The sequence below is a fragment of the Lampetra fluviatilis genome, chromosome 40 (genome assembly GCF_964198595.1).
Source record: "Lampetra fluviatilis chromosome 40, kcLamFluv1.1, whole genome shotgun sequence".
Classification (NCBI taxonomy): domain Eukaryota; kingdom Metazoa; phylum Chordata; class Hyperoartia; order Petromyzontiformes; family Petromyzontidae; genus Lampetra; species Lampetra fluviatilis.
The window spans coordinates 10971363-10988345 of NC_136314.1; the positions used below are offsets into that span (position 1 = coordinate 10971363).

Sequence of the window (16983 nt, forward strand, 5' to 3'; positions counted from 1 at the left end):
ATCTCATAGCCACAGTGGCGCCCCTGATGAGTGTCCACACCGGTCCGGAGTTTTGCTCGTGTGAAGCCTCTGCTACTGAAGTTGTGCACTCCCAGAAGGTCGTGTGGCTGATGGGATGCGTGCAAAAAAAAGAAACAATAACAAGATTACGCGTGCTTTCACGTGGAGGGACACATCTGTGAAGGAGGCGAATGGTTCTGCTGGTTTATTTTGTTACAGAGAATCTGGCGTCTGGCAGCTCCTCAAAGCCCCCACCTCCTCTCCCCATGCCAGCTCACGACCCCACCCACACACTCGGAAACATTCAGCAAAGACAAATGACATACGAATTTAGGCCACAAAGTAGACTAGACGAATACCAACACAGAAACACATTCACCTACTCTACGCGAAGTGAAATCCAGAGCCCGACTGAAGTAGATGACGCTGCAGCAGCAGCAGCGGCGCCGCCTCTGGACTTCTTTAAGGCGATTGAGATAACTTCGGGCCACCTCGCTCCTGGGGGTAGCGGACACTGGCGAAACGTTGCATAGCAAAAACTCCTCAGGGGACTGACTTGAGCACAGACTCGAGGGCGCCGGGTGACCCTGAAAACTCCCCACACGCTCGTCTCGGGCACGTGGCCCACGTGTCTACAGGGCCAGCGGGGCCCAGCACGCGTCGCGGGGTTACCGTTCGCCCGGTAGCGCCAGAATCAGAATCTTTAGACAGGAGGAGGAATCTGATGAGCGATGAAGCTCTTTTTCACAGACTCCAGTAGGGGCGGAGAGAGTGGGATGGGGAGGGCGCACGGGTTCGGGATGGGGAGGGCGCACGGGTTCGGAACGGGGCCGTTGACGGGAAGGGCGTCTGGAGCCTCCTCGGCTGCCACAGTCACCGCCGAGCCTGAGACGCGCTGTCACCACCATTGTCACCCCACCACCGTCGAGCGCGAGTTTACCCGGGAAAAGCCTCGCAGCCGAGGCTCAAGGCTCGTGCTGGGGATGGCTCCGGCCCGCTTCTTCACGGGATCGGGGGAGGGGGGGGCGATCGGGGGAGACGGGGGGGGGGGGCGATCGGGAGAGGGGGGGCGATCGGGGGAGGGGGGCGATCGGGGGGTCGCCAACTTCAAGGCCTTATTTTGCCTCCTTGCAGGCGGTTGCCAAATCCCAGCCCCGTATCGAAACGGCACAACACTGCAAGAGTGCGCACGGCAATAACGGGAAGCATTGTTCGATCCTCTGCTAATCTGCTGACATGTAACATGTCTACATCGCCTGGCCTGCACGTAACATTGAAAAGCACAACTTAAACGGGAGGGACTATTTGCTACGCGTAACAATACTGTCGGGGTGTATTTTTTGAAGTGAAATTGACCACAGACACGCCGATACGCATAGATGTACACCCACACACGTACACTGACAGACAAATGAATGCACGTGCGGACACATATAACAGTTGTCATTCGCCACTAAGCAGCAGCCACGTCCCCACGGTACTTGTGCCAGGCTAGGTGCACCTTGGGATACGCGAAGCAACGAAGGCTCGCTAGCAGGTCATGCACACCTGTCATCTCCTTATCAGCGTCTACCTTATTACACAACAATTCAGACCTTATTGGCCACCCCGTGCCCTTATAAATCTCAACGTTCATCCTATAAAGTTCCATCACAAGGGAGAAACACAAGAGACAAAAAATGTTGCCCGTATCGAAACGGCTGTACGCCGTATGGACCTGAAAACTCAATTTCCCCGTACAAGAATACGTGCAACCCGTAATGGTTGACAGCTGTGGGTCACGGGACAGACCCAGGTGCCTTGGGCTGCGCCAAATTATCACTTTAATCCGTCCGGCGCTCCGCTCGTTGTTGTGAGCGTCACTCATCCGCCCTCCGCTGTTGCTGGAGGGCGACTTCCTACAACCGGCCAGGAGCGTCCTTCACGAGCCTCCTCCAGAGGCCGATATTGATACCGCTGGTACCAGTCATCGACAAGTTTACTCAGCTCCATATCCTTCTGTACATCAGTGCATCTCTTTTTACAAACCGTGCCGCGCCCGTTTAGCCTCCTCTATTCGGCCAAACAAGTTGTTTGGGCATGCAAGCCACATGACCCAGCTAGTGCAGCCTTGCCTGCCGGAGGTGCTCACCGATGGGACTGTGTCCAGATTTTTCAAGAATTTGTGAGCTCCTCACACAATCCAGTCGAGTTAAACCCGGGATAATAAGGCAGGCAGGCCAGCCCAATGTTTCAAACCGGCGCAGATTTTCTATAAAGGGGTCCAAGTTTCACAAGCATAGAGAAGGGGGGGGGGCATGACTGTGGCCAAAAAGAACCGAAGCTTCGTGTGGAGCGACAGGCGAGGTAGCTTCCTCACAGCATTATGCAGCTAAAGAAAATATGCCGCTCGACTGATTCGAAACGAGACGTCCGCTGCCAATCTGGAGCTGCTCCTAAGCACACTACCCAGGTACGGAAACTTCTCCGTTCTCTCCACAACTCCCCCAGACAGATATACTCAGATAGACACATATACAGAGATACACGCATGCACAATGGCATACATACACATACAAAGCACTAACCCCCCCCCCCTTATAGCCTTGAACAGACTGTTGGGGCAAGTGCTGTTATATAAAAAAAAAACGTTTAACACTGACCAATAAAGAGGTTTTAAACTTGCAAAATACAAAAATGAATCACAGCGCGACAATTTGATCCCTCATCTAACTCGTTTTTAACAATGCGTGCAACCCAAATAGGGAGAGCATTTTTGTTGGGTACCTCTGACGCAAAACACACACACTCAGCAACACGTGTGTGCACCCAACTCGTTTAAACCGGGGCATTTTCGAGCCCTGCTTGGGAATTTGGCAACCGCCAAGGAGGAAAGGGCCTTGCCAGCTGTGGCCTCAAGTACCCCACCCCGACCCGTCTCGCTGGCCACGTGTTCACAATCCGCGAGCTGGTAAATTAAGTGGGGGCATTCGCGGGTGTTTAAAATGTCACCTTCACTACAAATAGCCCCACCGTCACCTGTGCAGCACGCAGCTGAGCGAGCTCTCGCTCGTTTTAATTTAATTAAAACAATTTCGACCCCTGTTTGCAAGGATAACCTCGGCGGTCAGTGGCGACGCGCACAGCGAATGCTCAACGTACACGACCGCGTCTCTGGCGAGCGAGCGGGAGGTTAGGGGAAGCGGTGCGCATGCCGCCCCGGAGCTACTGGCGACAGTTGTTGTTGACGCACCGCAGCCCACCAGTTGTCGTCCCGCTCGTCACACGGCTTCGTTGAGTGGGCAGGGAGCGCTCCTGGGAACATCGCCGCCTCGTCGTCGCTCAGCCGTAGCCAAACATCGCGAGGGTGCGCGGATACGAGAATCGCAGCTCGCCCAACGAAACTCTATCCCCGCGTCGATCTGAGACTACTTCGGTTCTTCAACGTTGATCGAGTTGCGATCGGATTCAAGTCAGACTCCCACAAGGGATGTGCGTCACCTTTGATCACCTTCCAGGTGAGAACACCGCCCCCCTGCTTGCAGCGCGGGACTCCAAGATCCGATTGATGCAACAGAACTTCGGACGCAAACAAGAGACGGCGCGACGCGGACCAAGCGCCGTTTCTGCTTTCGCGAAAGACGGGGGGATGCGACGCGCCGTGTGAAACGTCACGAGCGAAAACACATCTTGACCGCACACGCGCGCAGATTACAAACGCCTCCTCGTCTTTAAGCGGCGGCGTAAGCCAGAAGGCGGCGCCCCGCAGCCTCGCGCACCAATCCACACCGCCACCGACGGCGCGGCCTCCGTGCTGCGTCCACGCCGCGCGCCTCCTGCTGCTGCGTTTAGCGACCAAGGCCCCCCCCAACCAACGGTCCACGCGAACAGGCGGAGTAGGCAGCGAGGCCCCACGGCTCCACAACGGCCTCGCGAGATGAAATGTTGAGATGTATCCGCGTACTTCCCCAACCCGACCAACCACCCACGGGGGATCCCTGCCTGCAGGACACGCGGTCGCCAGCCATCGCGGTGGCGGCGCTGTAAACAGCGGAGAGCTGCTGTTGCCGATTCTGCACGGGGAGTCCAACGCTCGCAACGAGAAAATGTATTTAATAAAATACCGATTTCTGTCCATGCAAGTTTTTGATTTCACTTGTTTTAACTTTATTGCTTGTCATCTTTTGCAACCCCCACCCCAGCCGGTCACCTCCTGCAATGAGACTCCCCCCGCTGGTCTCTCCTCACCTGGGTCCAGCTCAACGAGTGTGAAGCGCCGACTGGGCCGAGGCCATGAGCCTCACTGCACACGACCGCGTTACATCTCCAAGCGTCGGTTCGTCAGCGGAGCAGGCAGCGATTCTCCACTGCCGCCTCCATTGCCCATGCCTTGGTTTCTCGAGTCTTGTAGGAATCGTGGACTTTCACCACTTTCCGCCAGGGATCTCTGCGCGAAAAGACGAGTCTCCTTTGGTCCACGAAGTAGGGCGAACGACGCCCTTTCACCCCGGGCACCGCGCGGGCACTCCGCCGCAGCCCACACAAACCCTCCCCCCTCACCTGCTCGACGCCAATCTCCGCTGTCATTGCTTTTTGGATTCACCAACGTCCCCCTCCCCCCGTTCATTTTGCCGGTCTCGTGCTATGAGCGACACAGCCGGGAAGCGGCGGTGGCGGCTACGCACGTGGCCTGTGTGATCCAGCACTGCGGAGGTAGCGATGGTTTGGCGGATCACCGCGCGCGCGTGTTGACACTTCCCTTCACGTGAATGTCCCAGACGGAAATGTGTGGACTATCTTCCCTTTTGCAGTGGGTGGGCGCTTACCCCCTCACGCGTACAGGCTTTCCTCCCAATAAACACACGCGCGTTAATCAAGGGAAACATTTCGATACATAAAGGACATTTTTTTTTGGTAGCACCGGCTGCTCACCACCTGGCCGACTCCTTGCTTGCCCCGTGTGGTTCGTTGGTAAATTGCGAGATGCAATTTGCGTGGACGACGAGAGATACGGAAAAAACGAAACATTCTTGTTATTATTCTATTCATGTCAGTGAAGGGCCGCTGGGCAGCTGATTCCCGGGGGGGGGGGGGGGGGTTACCATTAACCTCGCGCGGCTTCTCAGGGGCGCTGGCAGCAAACGTGTTCACTCGAAACTTGCCGTCACTTTAGACTCGCGCCGTTTGGTGTTTTATAGTTCATTTTGATGATAGGAGGGGGCGATTTAGACACGGGGGGGCTGCCCAACGTTTGTATTCGAGGTGTCTCTCTCTCTGGAGTTAATGGGCGACGATCTTCCCCACCTAAAGCCTAAAGTCAACTGGAACTAAAATCTGGAAACAGTGAAATAACTCGCCACAACAGAGACGTGACCGTCAGCCAGAAAGCGGATTTCACTTTGCACACAAGGATGTGCAGCATTGTATGCGGAAGAGTCCTCAGTCTTATGCAGGCCACTGGGCTCAAAAGGAACTGCACAAGTGTTAACATTGTAAATGTCGACATGGGCCCCACTGGCTTCCAAGACGCACACGGCAGCAACGAACATCAATCAATCCAAGAAGTTTAGGCGACAATGGATCTTGTCAACAACGCGCGTTTACTTGGGTCGGCCAATAAAGATGACAGAGCCAATACCCTCGGTGCCGAGGTTCGTCTTTAAATGTCGTACGACTGCGGTTAACGTCACAAAGTTAGGAGTTTAAGATCTGCAGTAGAAATCGGGGCTGGCGACATTGTGGTGAATGCACCTGAATCGCAAACCGCCGTGTGAATCTAAATCCTGGACAAGTTTTGACCTGGGCCCATCGTCCACCCGCGATTGAAAGATGAGTAACAGTTTGTGGAAAGTGTCCAATGGGCATCTGCTCGTAAAAAAAAAGGCCCATGACATGTGAAGGTGGAGTTTTCAATCACTGGCTTATGACTGCAAATGGTTCCGCCCCATCGCGTGCAAGTGAGCCGGCATAACCTCCAACTCCACGTCGTTTGATGGATCGGTCGTGTTCTCAGAATGGACCAGGGGACCGTACACCAAAAAATTGCCCTGAGATGGATACCGCTGGGCAAAAGGAAACCTGGGAGACCCGAGACCACCAGGCGCATGACCGTGATGGACGCGTTGCCAGCGATCAACCTCTCTTGGGGTGAGGCTCAACGTGTTGCCAAGGACGGGAAGAAGTGGAGGGAAGTTATTGCGGCCTCATGTCCCATTGAGGATGAAGAGGATTCACTGACTGTGTCGTTTGACTTTGTTTCAAGAGGTACAAAGTTTGGGGCGAGGTGTTGAACTTTTGGTCACGATTATTACCCTACAGGAGTCTATGACGTCAGGCCACTTGTAGGGATGAAAGGTCCGAGTTTGGGGTTATTTACTAATGATATGGTTTTGGGTTAGGGTCACAAAGTCTGGTCTGGGAGCCTATCATGAATAAGAACCACCAAAGTAAATATTTCTACCGAACAACTTGCCAGCACAAAACCGAAAGCAGCTGCGTTTAACGCATTGGTTACAGTTGAGACATCTCAGCTGTGGTGGTGGGTGGTAGGGGGAAGCAGCAGCAGCACAGGACTACCACCTTCACCGTGTCCTCTCCAGGTCCGAGGAACCACGGGCGCTGGCATCTACCACTCGCCAAACTCTCCGAGGCCCATCAAAGCGTTTCAACCGTCTCGGGCCAAAGTCGACCCAAAAGCTCCGAGCCCAACTTGTCACTGTGGCGGCTGCATGGGATCTCATGGCCGTGTTCCCCTTCTCCACCCCCAGCCCCCCCCATCTCCCTCTCGCTCTCTTTCCCTCTCCCAAACCCACACCGTAATCCTCCACCCTCTCTCTCCTGAGCTGAAGCGTTGGCTTCATGAATTCTTCCCATCAGCTCTGAGGTTCTACCTCCAACGTTCGTAGCGCTAATGGCGAAAGTTGGCGTTGGAGCGACGACCATCCCAAAAGGCTGTAGCCACATCAGTTCCCACAATGAGGTTGGGCTAACACTGGCCCAACGCAGCGTGTACACTTTCAAGGAACCATCTCGGGGATGTGTCCTTCCGTGCCACTTCTCACAGCGAAGCCAGGTTGACTCCTCCTTAATAGGGATAGAGCCACCCGCGCCCCCCTCCACTACCACCACCACCCTACATGAATGCGATTCTCAGGCGTACGCGCTGTACTCTGCTTGGGAAGTCGGTATTCTAAGGGCGCCTCTGAGTCTCCATCACAGAGATCGTGGCCTCGGTGGCACTGGGTGGCATTTGTTTCCACAGCAGGAAGCCGTTTTATTAAACCTCACACAACCATGATTGTATCCAACCCGGCCAGGGCACACTCTCAAGTGCGCCCCACCACGCAAAGTTGTCAGCGCAAATGCCCCAGGGACGGATCAGCTCTGTGCATTGCCCATGCGGGTCCCTACCCGACGGCTCATGCATAGCGGCTATTCCACCAACAAAGCGTCCACCACTGCCAACGGGGGAAGGGGGAGGGTGAGCACCACTCTACACTCGCGCGAGCTGCACGACACTTTCAGACATCCAATTACATCGCAATTGGATCGTCAGCCTCGAGACAATGACTCTTCGGCCCACGCGTCTTATGGATACTCAGATGTTGCATCCGAATCCCGTCTCGGCATCCTTCAAGAATTATCTTACACAGCCACTAGACTGCTCCCTCCAGCTGTGCAGAAGAGTGGTTCGTTGCGTCCGTGCCAAATAAAAATAACCTTCCGGTTACAGGCCATTAAAAATTACAAAACCATTCCTCTCGGATTCCCATGTAGTCACTGGGGACTAGGCTGAGAGCAGCAGACTGCACACACGAGGGCCTGGGTTGACCTCAAGCGCGAGCCCACAATTTAAACCCTGACCCACAAGCGGCGCTTCCTCGGCGAGCTTTCTCCCAATCCTGAGTCTTTGAAATAAAAAATTTTTGTGACAAAGTTCTAAGTTAAAAGTTTAAAAAAACTAATCCCTTGACAAAGGTCAGGGGCTGTGCTTCTTGTCTACACGTTCGCAATGCCAGACTAAAAATGGATCGGAAACTTTCAGGTCACGCCATCCGTGAAAACCTGATATGTGCATTTGGCCCACTTATTAACAATGAGGTTTTGTGCCTTCCGCAGAGACTTGTCGATACATAAGAGGGTTTTTTTGGGTTACATTGCGGAAATATATAAATGTGCCGTTAAACCCGCCACCACCCGACACAGCCAATTCATAAGGTTCGTCATGTACAATAAAACGTGCCAATTAGTTACTAGCTCAGCACACCGGTGTGATGGAGAATAAACCCTCAGGTGGCTGCCGCCTAATGAGGCTGGTTATAATTACCGGCGAAACGTCACGGTTCTCGAACTGTAAATGTCGTGGGGTTTACTCTCAAACACACCAGCTAGTGCTGAACTAGTAACTAATTGGCACGTTTTCCTTACGTGACAGACTTTACTAATAATAGGCTGTTGGATTGTGGTGGGTTTAACTACACATCCATATGTACACGATCTAATCCAAAAAAAACCTGTCATGGATAATATCGGTCGCGAAAGCCTTCTACGTGTTAAACTGATCGTCGACGATCACCAGCCACTGGACGATACTGGAACGACACCAGGAGCGATTCCTATACTGCTACTCCAGAACACAAGAGATTTAATCGCGGTGGGCATGCGGTGCCCTTGCGCCCACCACTCTCCCTTCTCACGAGCGCAACCAACACCATCTCCACGAACATAAGTCAGATTGGGGAGGGGAAGGAGAGGCGTGAAGAAGCATCATGCCGACTCCCCCAACTCGTATTTAAAAATAGTGAACACGAGGGGCAATGGACCGTGGAAGGAGATACAAACAACGAACTCTCAATCAGAGCAGCTGGTCACAGGGACGGATGGGCGAGTCTAGTGGGCAGCACTATCAAAAAGCACGTTTTTAATCACAAACTAATTTGTAGACGATCTCCGTCACCGCCCGCCTAATGATGTTGGTATTTATTACAACATAAGCAAATAGTACCATAGCTGGCACCTTGGAGGGGGGGACAAGCCACTTCCTATACAGATGTCGACGGGACCACCCTGCCAAAGGAGGCATACTGTGAGGCCCAGAGCATCCACCCCATAATGCCTGCCAGGTCACTGCCCAGGATATGAACTCCAATGGGACACTGGAGGCTCTGTCCTAGGTTGCCACCGCTCTGGATGGTATGGGCCCTTGAGAGGAGGCCTCTAGGCAGGTGATGCAGATCGCGGGCTGGGCCACGATTCTGACCTCGGTGGCCGCATTCCCCGTCGCCGCCCTACGGCAACAGGACAAGCATCTCTCGGCCGTGCCAAATTTAGCTGTAGGAAATTCCCTATCCCGCTTACAAGAGAGGACAGACCTGGGACAATCGGAGCACGAGTCTACGCCCTCGCTGGACTCCCAGGCAGGGGAAAAACGGACGTCGTCACGGGAGTAACCTCGTGTAATCATTTCGACTCCACGTGGGCAACGCTCAAGACGGCGTTGTTATGGGCACCACGCGGAAACGTAACGTGAGCATTACGCTGGGATAGCTAGCTAGGTAGCGTGTGGGAATGCGAGAAAGCGGGAGGACAGGAACACTCGGTTGTGTGTTTAGGTCTTGGAGCTCCATCTCATGCTTTAAAAAAAATGAATAGGTTACTTGTAGCGCATGGAGACACGCGCTCGCTTGGCGCGAGATCACGAGGCGCAGAGGTCAGGACTGGTGGCATGGTGGGTGGTGCAGCTAGGGGGGGTGAGGGTGTGGGCAAGCGGGGGGAGCCAGGGGCCACCGTGCACCGCCAAACAACTGAACCTCTCTCTGCTTTCCGGAAGAGCCCCGCTGTGACAGCGACATCACCGGCTGAACGATGGGCACCAACAGGCACCGATGGTCACACACTGCGCCAGGCTCCGCCAGACTCCGCCACGCTGCACCACGCTGCACCACGCTGCACGACGCTGCGCTTTCCCGTGCGCTAGCAGGAACCCAACCCAACGAGCCAATCTCGGTGTTCTGAGAACATCTTGAGGGACACTGATATAGCCATTAGAGAGGGGGTTTTTATTTGGGTTGGATTACGTAAAAATAAATGAGGCTGGTTGTTGTAATTACCGGCGAAATGTGAATGTTGTGGGTTCACTCTCCGACACACAACCAGTGTGCTCAACTAGTAACTAGCAGGCACATTTTGTTAACGTGATAAAGCCTTACTCATTGGCCGTGTCCGGTGGTGGCAGGGGTTTAACGACCCATCGATACTTACAAGACCTAACCCCAAAAAAAACCTTTATGGACATTATTGGTCACGAAAGCTTCCTACGAGTACTACCACTACTACGAGTTAAACTGACGCCGACACAGATGGAGAGAAAAGGGCAAGATGGGCGCACACAGCAGGGTCGGGCTTGGTGGTTTACGCACCGAGGCAGCCCAAGCCTCCTGCCGAGAACAAACGATGAAGGAAAAACACAAATCTGTCGTCCCCACGGTATCAGCGACGACCTCTCCAGGGCTCGGTGTGCTGCGGGGTGAGGACTGGCCTGGGTCGTGTTGCTCATCAGCGTGGTGGAAATCTGAACGGGTCCCGGACTGCGCAGGGCAGAGGGGGGGGTGCCTACCACCGGCACCACCTTCAACGCTGCAAATTCGGCTTCACATTCCTAAAAAAAAGTTTAGAAAAAAAAGTAAAAGCATAATAAATAAATACAAAACGATTATACACTTTATGTAAATTGTGATCTCTCCAAAAGACGTCAATGCTGCTGGCTACACAGGACACGACGGAGCAAGGCGTGTGGAGCCGCTTGGCCTCGGCAGCCGAGACAACGAAGTAACGTCGGACGCATGAGGTGGTGGCGGTGCCCTCGACAGAACGAACACGGATGGAAACTAAGCGAAGTTGCATTCGCTGTGAACTCAGAACATTAACTACCTCACGATATCCAACGTGGCAAGTTAAGAGGCGTAGATTTAATAGAAATCCCAACAAAAGTGCATCGCACAACGAAACACTACTCACCCCATTAGCACATTAACATTGCTACCCCTTGCACCAATGTAATGTATGGGCGTGCGTTGTCTGAAACATCTGCACACCCTCGACATTTGGTTTGGATTCAACTCTTTAGAAACTGATATTTGTTTAGTTTGTTGTCCTTCGCCCCGCACCTCCGAACAGCACGGTTGGCTACGTACGGTGCTCTATGCGGAGCGATTTCACGCGGTCCCATCGCTCTGCTTTTCACCACCGAAGGGCGTTGCCATTTCTGTCGCTTCTCCCTCCCACAGCCAATCACCGTCGTCTACGCGTTACACATGCCTCCCCTGCACACTGAGACTAGGAGACACGAGAGAGAGTGGGACCCCAGGACTCGGCTCGAGGTGGTGACCTCAGCTCACCCGGTGGGGGGGCGGGGGGGGGTGCTCAGGCTCCAAGAGAAAGCGGCCACTATTGCTCAATCCGCAGGGCTCGGCATGCGAGTGCGTCGCCCGCTCGCTAATTATCTTACATTGTGCCGACGCGTTGCGGGCCGCGCACACGCTTTGAAGAAAAAAAATCGTAACTGACCGGCATTGCAGGGCCCCCCCCCCCCCCCGATGGATAGGACCGCGAGGACCCTGGGGAGTTTAGGAATGGGAGTGAAAAGGAGGCTTGGACCTGCACCAAGGAGTAAAAAAGAGCCAGGGTGAAGGGGAGGGGTGGGGGGATTCAGGTTTCAGATGAACTGGATCGGAGCTGGAGAGCGGACTCGGGCATTTTGGGGCTCCCAGAAACAAACAACTGATGGGCCCCCCCCCCGCCTCCCCCCCAGCCTCCCCCCGCCCCCGCCTGTCCGATGTATCCATACTTATATATACACGAACACACGTGCGTACACATATACATATATGTACAATACAGTATATAGAGGATGCTGTCGGAGCGACGTCATAGGTCAGTAGTCAAGAAGCAACTCCACTGCCCAGACCCGACCACTGGGGCCCGGTGGGCGCGCGCGGGGGTGGGAGGGTGGACGTCTCCATCCACACCCCGCCCCCCGCCCCCGTCGTTTCGTCCGCACCGCCGTGGCCTCGTCAGTCGCTGTCGTCGGAGCTGATGACAATCTGCTCTCCCGCCGCCTGCGCCCCGGCCCGGGGGAGGCCCCCCGGGGGCGGCTGTGGTGCCAGCGCGGGGAAGGCGGCCCCGGGGCCACGCAGGAACGACAGATCCGTCGCCGGCAGCAGCGACGGCGCCGGCAGCGTCAGCGAGGGCAGGAGGCCGTGCTCGCGGAGGCCTTGGTCCCTCAGCAGGGTCTGCGCGAGCGTCGAGGACGAGAAGGGCGAGCCGGGCGGCAGGGCGGCCTGCGGCGAGGACGCGTGCGATGCCGCGCCCCCCGCCGCGGGGTTCGTCGATGGCGGCAGGAAGTATCCGCCCCCCCCGCTGTAGAGGCGGGGGTCTCCGTACACCTGCTGGTAGGGGTAAAGCGTGGGCCCCACACACAGCGGGTGTCCCAGCGGGGCGAGCGGCACCACGCCCAGCGGCTCGGGGAGCCCCGACGTGGCCGACGAGGGCCCGGGTGGGGAGAGAGCCAGGCCGTTGCGTGTCCGTGCCTCCTCCTCCCCGTCTTGCTTCTCCTTCTCCGCGCATCCGTTGAGCTCCGTGCTGTGCCCGCCGTCCCTGCGCAGGCGCTCCGCCAGGGCGCCGTCCCCACGCCTGTCCAGCTGCCCTTTCTCCTCGGAGCCCTGCTCTCCTCCTCCTCCACCGCCATCGCCGGGCAAGGGCTGCTGAGTGTGGGTGAGCGCGGGGGCAGCCGGGAGCTCGTGGGAGTCTGGTCCACAATGCATCGGCGCGTCCATCAAGTCCAGCGCAGACGCGGCGGCGCCCCACGGCTGTGAGGAAGAGTGCGGCATTGGCACGACCTCGCCTGCACACAGGAGAGCGAGAGAGCCATCAGCACATGGCCTGAAAGGGCCACAGCCCACAAGTGCCATGGCCTGTGAGTTGCATGGCCTGCGAGTGTCACGGCTTAGAAGTGTCACAACCTGCGAGCATCACGGCCTACGAGAACCACAACCTGCATGTGCCACAGCCTGTGAGTAGCAGCAACAGCAACTGCTGTTCACCACTAAGTGGCGATGATGTCACCACGGCGCCTGTGCCAGGCCACGTGCACTTTTAGGCCATGTGAAGTGTCGAATGCCCACTGGCAGGAAGTCATGGAACAGACCCAGGTGCCATGGGTTCACTGAGATGACTGACAGATGCACCGACTGTGCCAACTCTCTACGTTTTAGCCGCCCGGCGCTCCGCTCGTTGTTGTGAACGTAGCTCCTCTGCCCTCCGTTGTTTTTGAAGGGCACATATTGCTAGTGCCAGGTCAGCTTCACATCCTTCTGTACCGCGTAAATCCATCTCTTTTCCAGCACGTGCCATGACATTTAGCCCCATCTATCTGGCCAAACAGAAGCTGCTTGGGCATGCGGTGGGGATAGGACGAGCCACATCCTGCACTGTAGGATGTGGCACAGGCTCGGGGACTCTAGAGGTGGCAAGTGCCCAAGACTACTGCTCGCCCATCTACCCAGGACACTTAGGGTCAAGGAAACAGGGAAACTCCACGTGACAAAAACCCAGGGCAGGAAAACACGCGAACAGATACAAAAAGCCTGTTCAGCCCACTCCTCCTGCTCAGCCCTCTCCACCTCGATCCCTCGCCACCTCTATCCCTCTCCACCTGCACAGCCCCAGCCCTGGATGTGCGAGAGTGAATGGGGCATGCAGTGACCTCCAGGGGCGGTGCGTCCGGGCTGTTTGGGTCCGGACCTGACGGCGAAGATCTTGCCGTCGTTGGTGCGGATGTAGACTCCTGTGGGAAAACGCGGGTCCTGGTTAGATATCGGGGTTGTGCCCGGCACCCTTGCTAAACAGCGCGGCCATTGAAAGGCATTCACAGCAAGTGCTGCCGCAAGACCCCTAATCAATCTCCTTGCTTTGGGAGTGCTTCTCAGACATTCGAGCCCCAATTATTGCACTCCCTGGCTCTGACATTCCTCCTCAAAGACACTGGTGGGAACCAGCAACCGCATCAGAGCAGCAACAGGCCGATGCGCAGATTTCCTTCACTAACAAAATATTAAAAACAAGCCAAAGTGGTGCGCTTGCGGCCAGGCAAACCAAACGATGAACCATTAAGTGGACGCAATGTAGTCTGCAATCCTTCAATGGAAGAAGTGTAGCAAAGCTACACAAAACTCTCTCCCCTGAAGCCCTCTCATCGTGGCCAGCAAACCTCGATAATGGCATTTACCCCACCAACGTAATGTTGCCATCGCATAAAAGAACAGAGATTTTTAGGAAAGCTTTCGTGATGCCTGCCATGAAAGCTATTTTATCCTGTTTGAACCTTGTCAGCACACTGAAAATGGTCCTTTTGGGTGAGTCGGTTCCTGTAAGTAAACAGCCAATTCGAGAATGGGACATCCTCCAAATGCAATCTTTGGCTTTGTAGTCATGTTACCATCCCTTGCTGCAGCAGGATGTGGCAGGTGATATCTCCGACCATCGTTGCTGTCGTCTGAAATTTTAGCTGTGATATCTTCAGCAAGGACCGTCACGGACATGATCTGCGTTCACGCCACCGTATTTACTGTCCAGGGGTGTCATTGTTTTGAATTGCCTGAATAAATTGGCACATCTCTGTCGAGCAACATTGCGATTATTTGCAGAGTCTGTTTGTCCACATTTCCACGGTCGCCCCACTTCAACACCTTCCGTTCATATTCTTGACCGAAGTTTAAAAATGCTGTACGGTTTTGTAGCCCTTGGGGCTAAATTGCCATGCCGCTCTCCTGTGAACCCAAGCTACTCAGGCTCCCCCAGAGGCAAGCCGCAGGTGGCTGCACTGACACAAGGGCCGCCGTCGCCGCCCCCGCCTCTTCTGCAAGTGACGTTCATCGCACGCCCACTTCTGCAGCACTCTAATTGCAGGCCCTCCTCTTGCGTTCTACTGCTGCCATAGCCGCTCCTCCGGTCACGTTCGTGACAGCAGTGCGCACATTTAGTACCGGCAGAGCTTTGGTGCACAATGTTATTGACATTGTGCACCGAAGCTCTGCCGGTGCTAAATGACTCTCCTTCGATGCTGTGCGGTTTCCTTGCTGTGGATGCACGGGTTCCACTCCTCTCTCGCTCTCTCTGACTTGAGCTTCTCCAGTCCACGTTGCTTCTTCGTGATATCCGGTCCGTTTTGTGTTTACCATCGCCATGCCACGAGTAGTTTCCTTGCTCCCACCCCGGGTGTTGGCACTAAATATTCTGACGGCAATCTTTTCAATTTCAGGAGTCCCCTTCTTATTACGTAAGGGATGTTGCATTGCTTGGAAATGTGACTTCACTCGAAATTGCTTAAAGCAAACTCCAATTTCCCCAATGACATTATGTTAAATCAGGAGTTGCTTTCCTCATCGACATTTCCTGGGAAAAAAGTGTGACTAAATAGCACAGATGGCTAAATAGGGTGCGAAAGAAATTCAACGCACATACATGAAGTGTAAAAAATGTATATGATTATTTGTGGACATACATTTTAAATAAATACAGTTAAATACAACTTATGAAAGATGGCTTCAAAGTTTGCTGATCCGAAGCCTCTTGGGGTGAGCATTGGTGGAGTGATGCAGACGAAGGGGCAGGATCGCCTTCCCCTTCTTCTTCTTCATCTGACGATGAAGCTGGAGACACAGGAAGGTTCACCAGAGGAGGCTGCCTCTCTGCCGGGCTCTTCTCCGGACCGTCCGGCTTGATTGCAGAACGTTTAAAAAAACATCCAAAGACGGCTGGACAAAATTGTTCTGCTTCGTTGTTTCAGTTGCATCAGATCCTCACTTGACAGCAACTCAACCACGTTGTCCGACTCCTCCACAATGTTGAGTCCAGCTATTTTGCGACGCAATACTCTGTGTTGTGCGCGTTTGGCGCGTGCCACGGGTCAGGGATGCCTTCCCCTGGGTGCATGTACACGTCAGTATCATATCGCAAAATAGTTTGTTTTCGATGGGTGCGTTCCAAGTTTTTTATGCGCAAGAATATGCACTCTTTTTTTTAAAGAACCTATATGCGAAACGTTAAACTCATTCCCTAATTCGTCAGCAACGTATATGCGAAACAACGCATAATGCGGCAACTCATAGCTGGGGGATTCCTTTCTATCTCTGCATGGAAGAAATAAAATGCGTAAATATCCATAGTATATACGTATAAATATATATTAATTAGTAAAATACGTAACAAATAAAATAACATAAAGTATCACAGCACACTGGGACTTTCTTGTAGAGAGATCCAGTACCTGATGCTCATGACGGTTGCATCACAATTTCTCCTATCAACTATATTCGAGTTTGCATCAAGCGACAAACCGAACATGCAAATAACCGTGGACCCCAACTGCAATAAATCACCCCACAGCAGCCCCAAAGAACTTAATACGAACTCTCCAGTCAAGAGGCTCACAGGAGCAAGTTTCAGCAAGGCCCCCCCCCCTTCACGGAGGTTCCCCCCGTCCCCCCACAAATCCCTGCGCAGCCAAACCCCAAGGGAGCCCCAATCAATGGGGGCCACGCAGGGCCCCCAGTGGTGCCTCTCCCACCTGGGATCCAAGAGCGTGCTTCGGGAAGCAATTAGAATCAAGGGGTGACCCTTGACAGGAGCTCGCATGAATAACGTTCAGAGTCTGGGTTGAGAAACTCGGTAAACTGCTGTGAAGCGCCCAGGGCCACGTCTCTCTCACACACACAAGCTTCAAGCAACACAAATCTGCGCCGAGTGAGAAATTGAACAGTCTGAAATGGCACGAAGGCAGCGATCGATGAGTTTCATTTGAGCAACATGGGAGCCCATTGAGATTCAGTGCGAGAGGAATGTGGCAAACATTAGTTACAGTTGTGGTTTTTGAGATGTTTTCGTTGCAGGCAATTGTTCAAATTTGACATGTGGGCCGTGACAATGGTCCTTCTCTTGCTGACGACG

General features: G+C 54.2%; 1 protein-coding gene across 5 annotated transcripts in view; it reads right to left on the bottom strand.

Moving 5' to 3' along the window:
* Positions 1-11811: 11811 nt before the first annotated feature.
* Positions 11812-16983, bottom strand: part of RAD54L2 (RAD54 like 2) — a 122133-nt gene continuing 116961 nt past the window's right edge. For 3 of the 5 annotated variants that reach the window (XM_078875120.1, XM_078875123.1, XM_078875119.1), the window contains 2 exons: positions 13742-13822; positions 11914-12880 (listed from right to left, as the gene is read on the bottom strand). In XM_078875120.1, the coding sequence (XP_078731246.1) occupies positions 12051-12880; positions 13742-13822 (911 nt within the window). In that variant the 3' untranslated portion in view covers positions 11914-12050. Of the gene's footprint in view, positions 12881-13741; positions 13823-16983 lie in introns of all 5 variants that reach the window. The other 2 variants (XM_078875124.1, XM_078875122.1) reach the window with 1 other exon arrangement.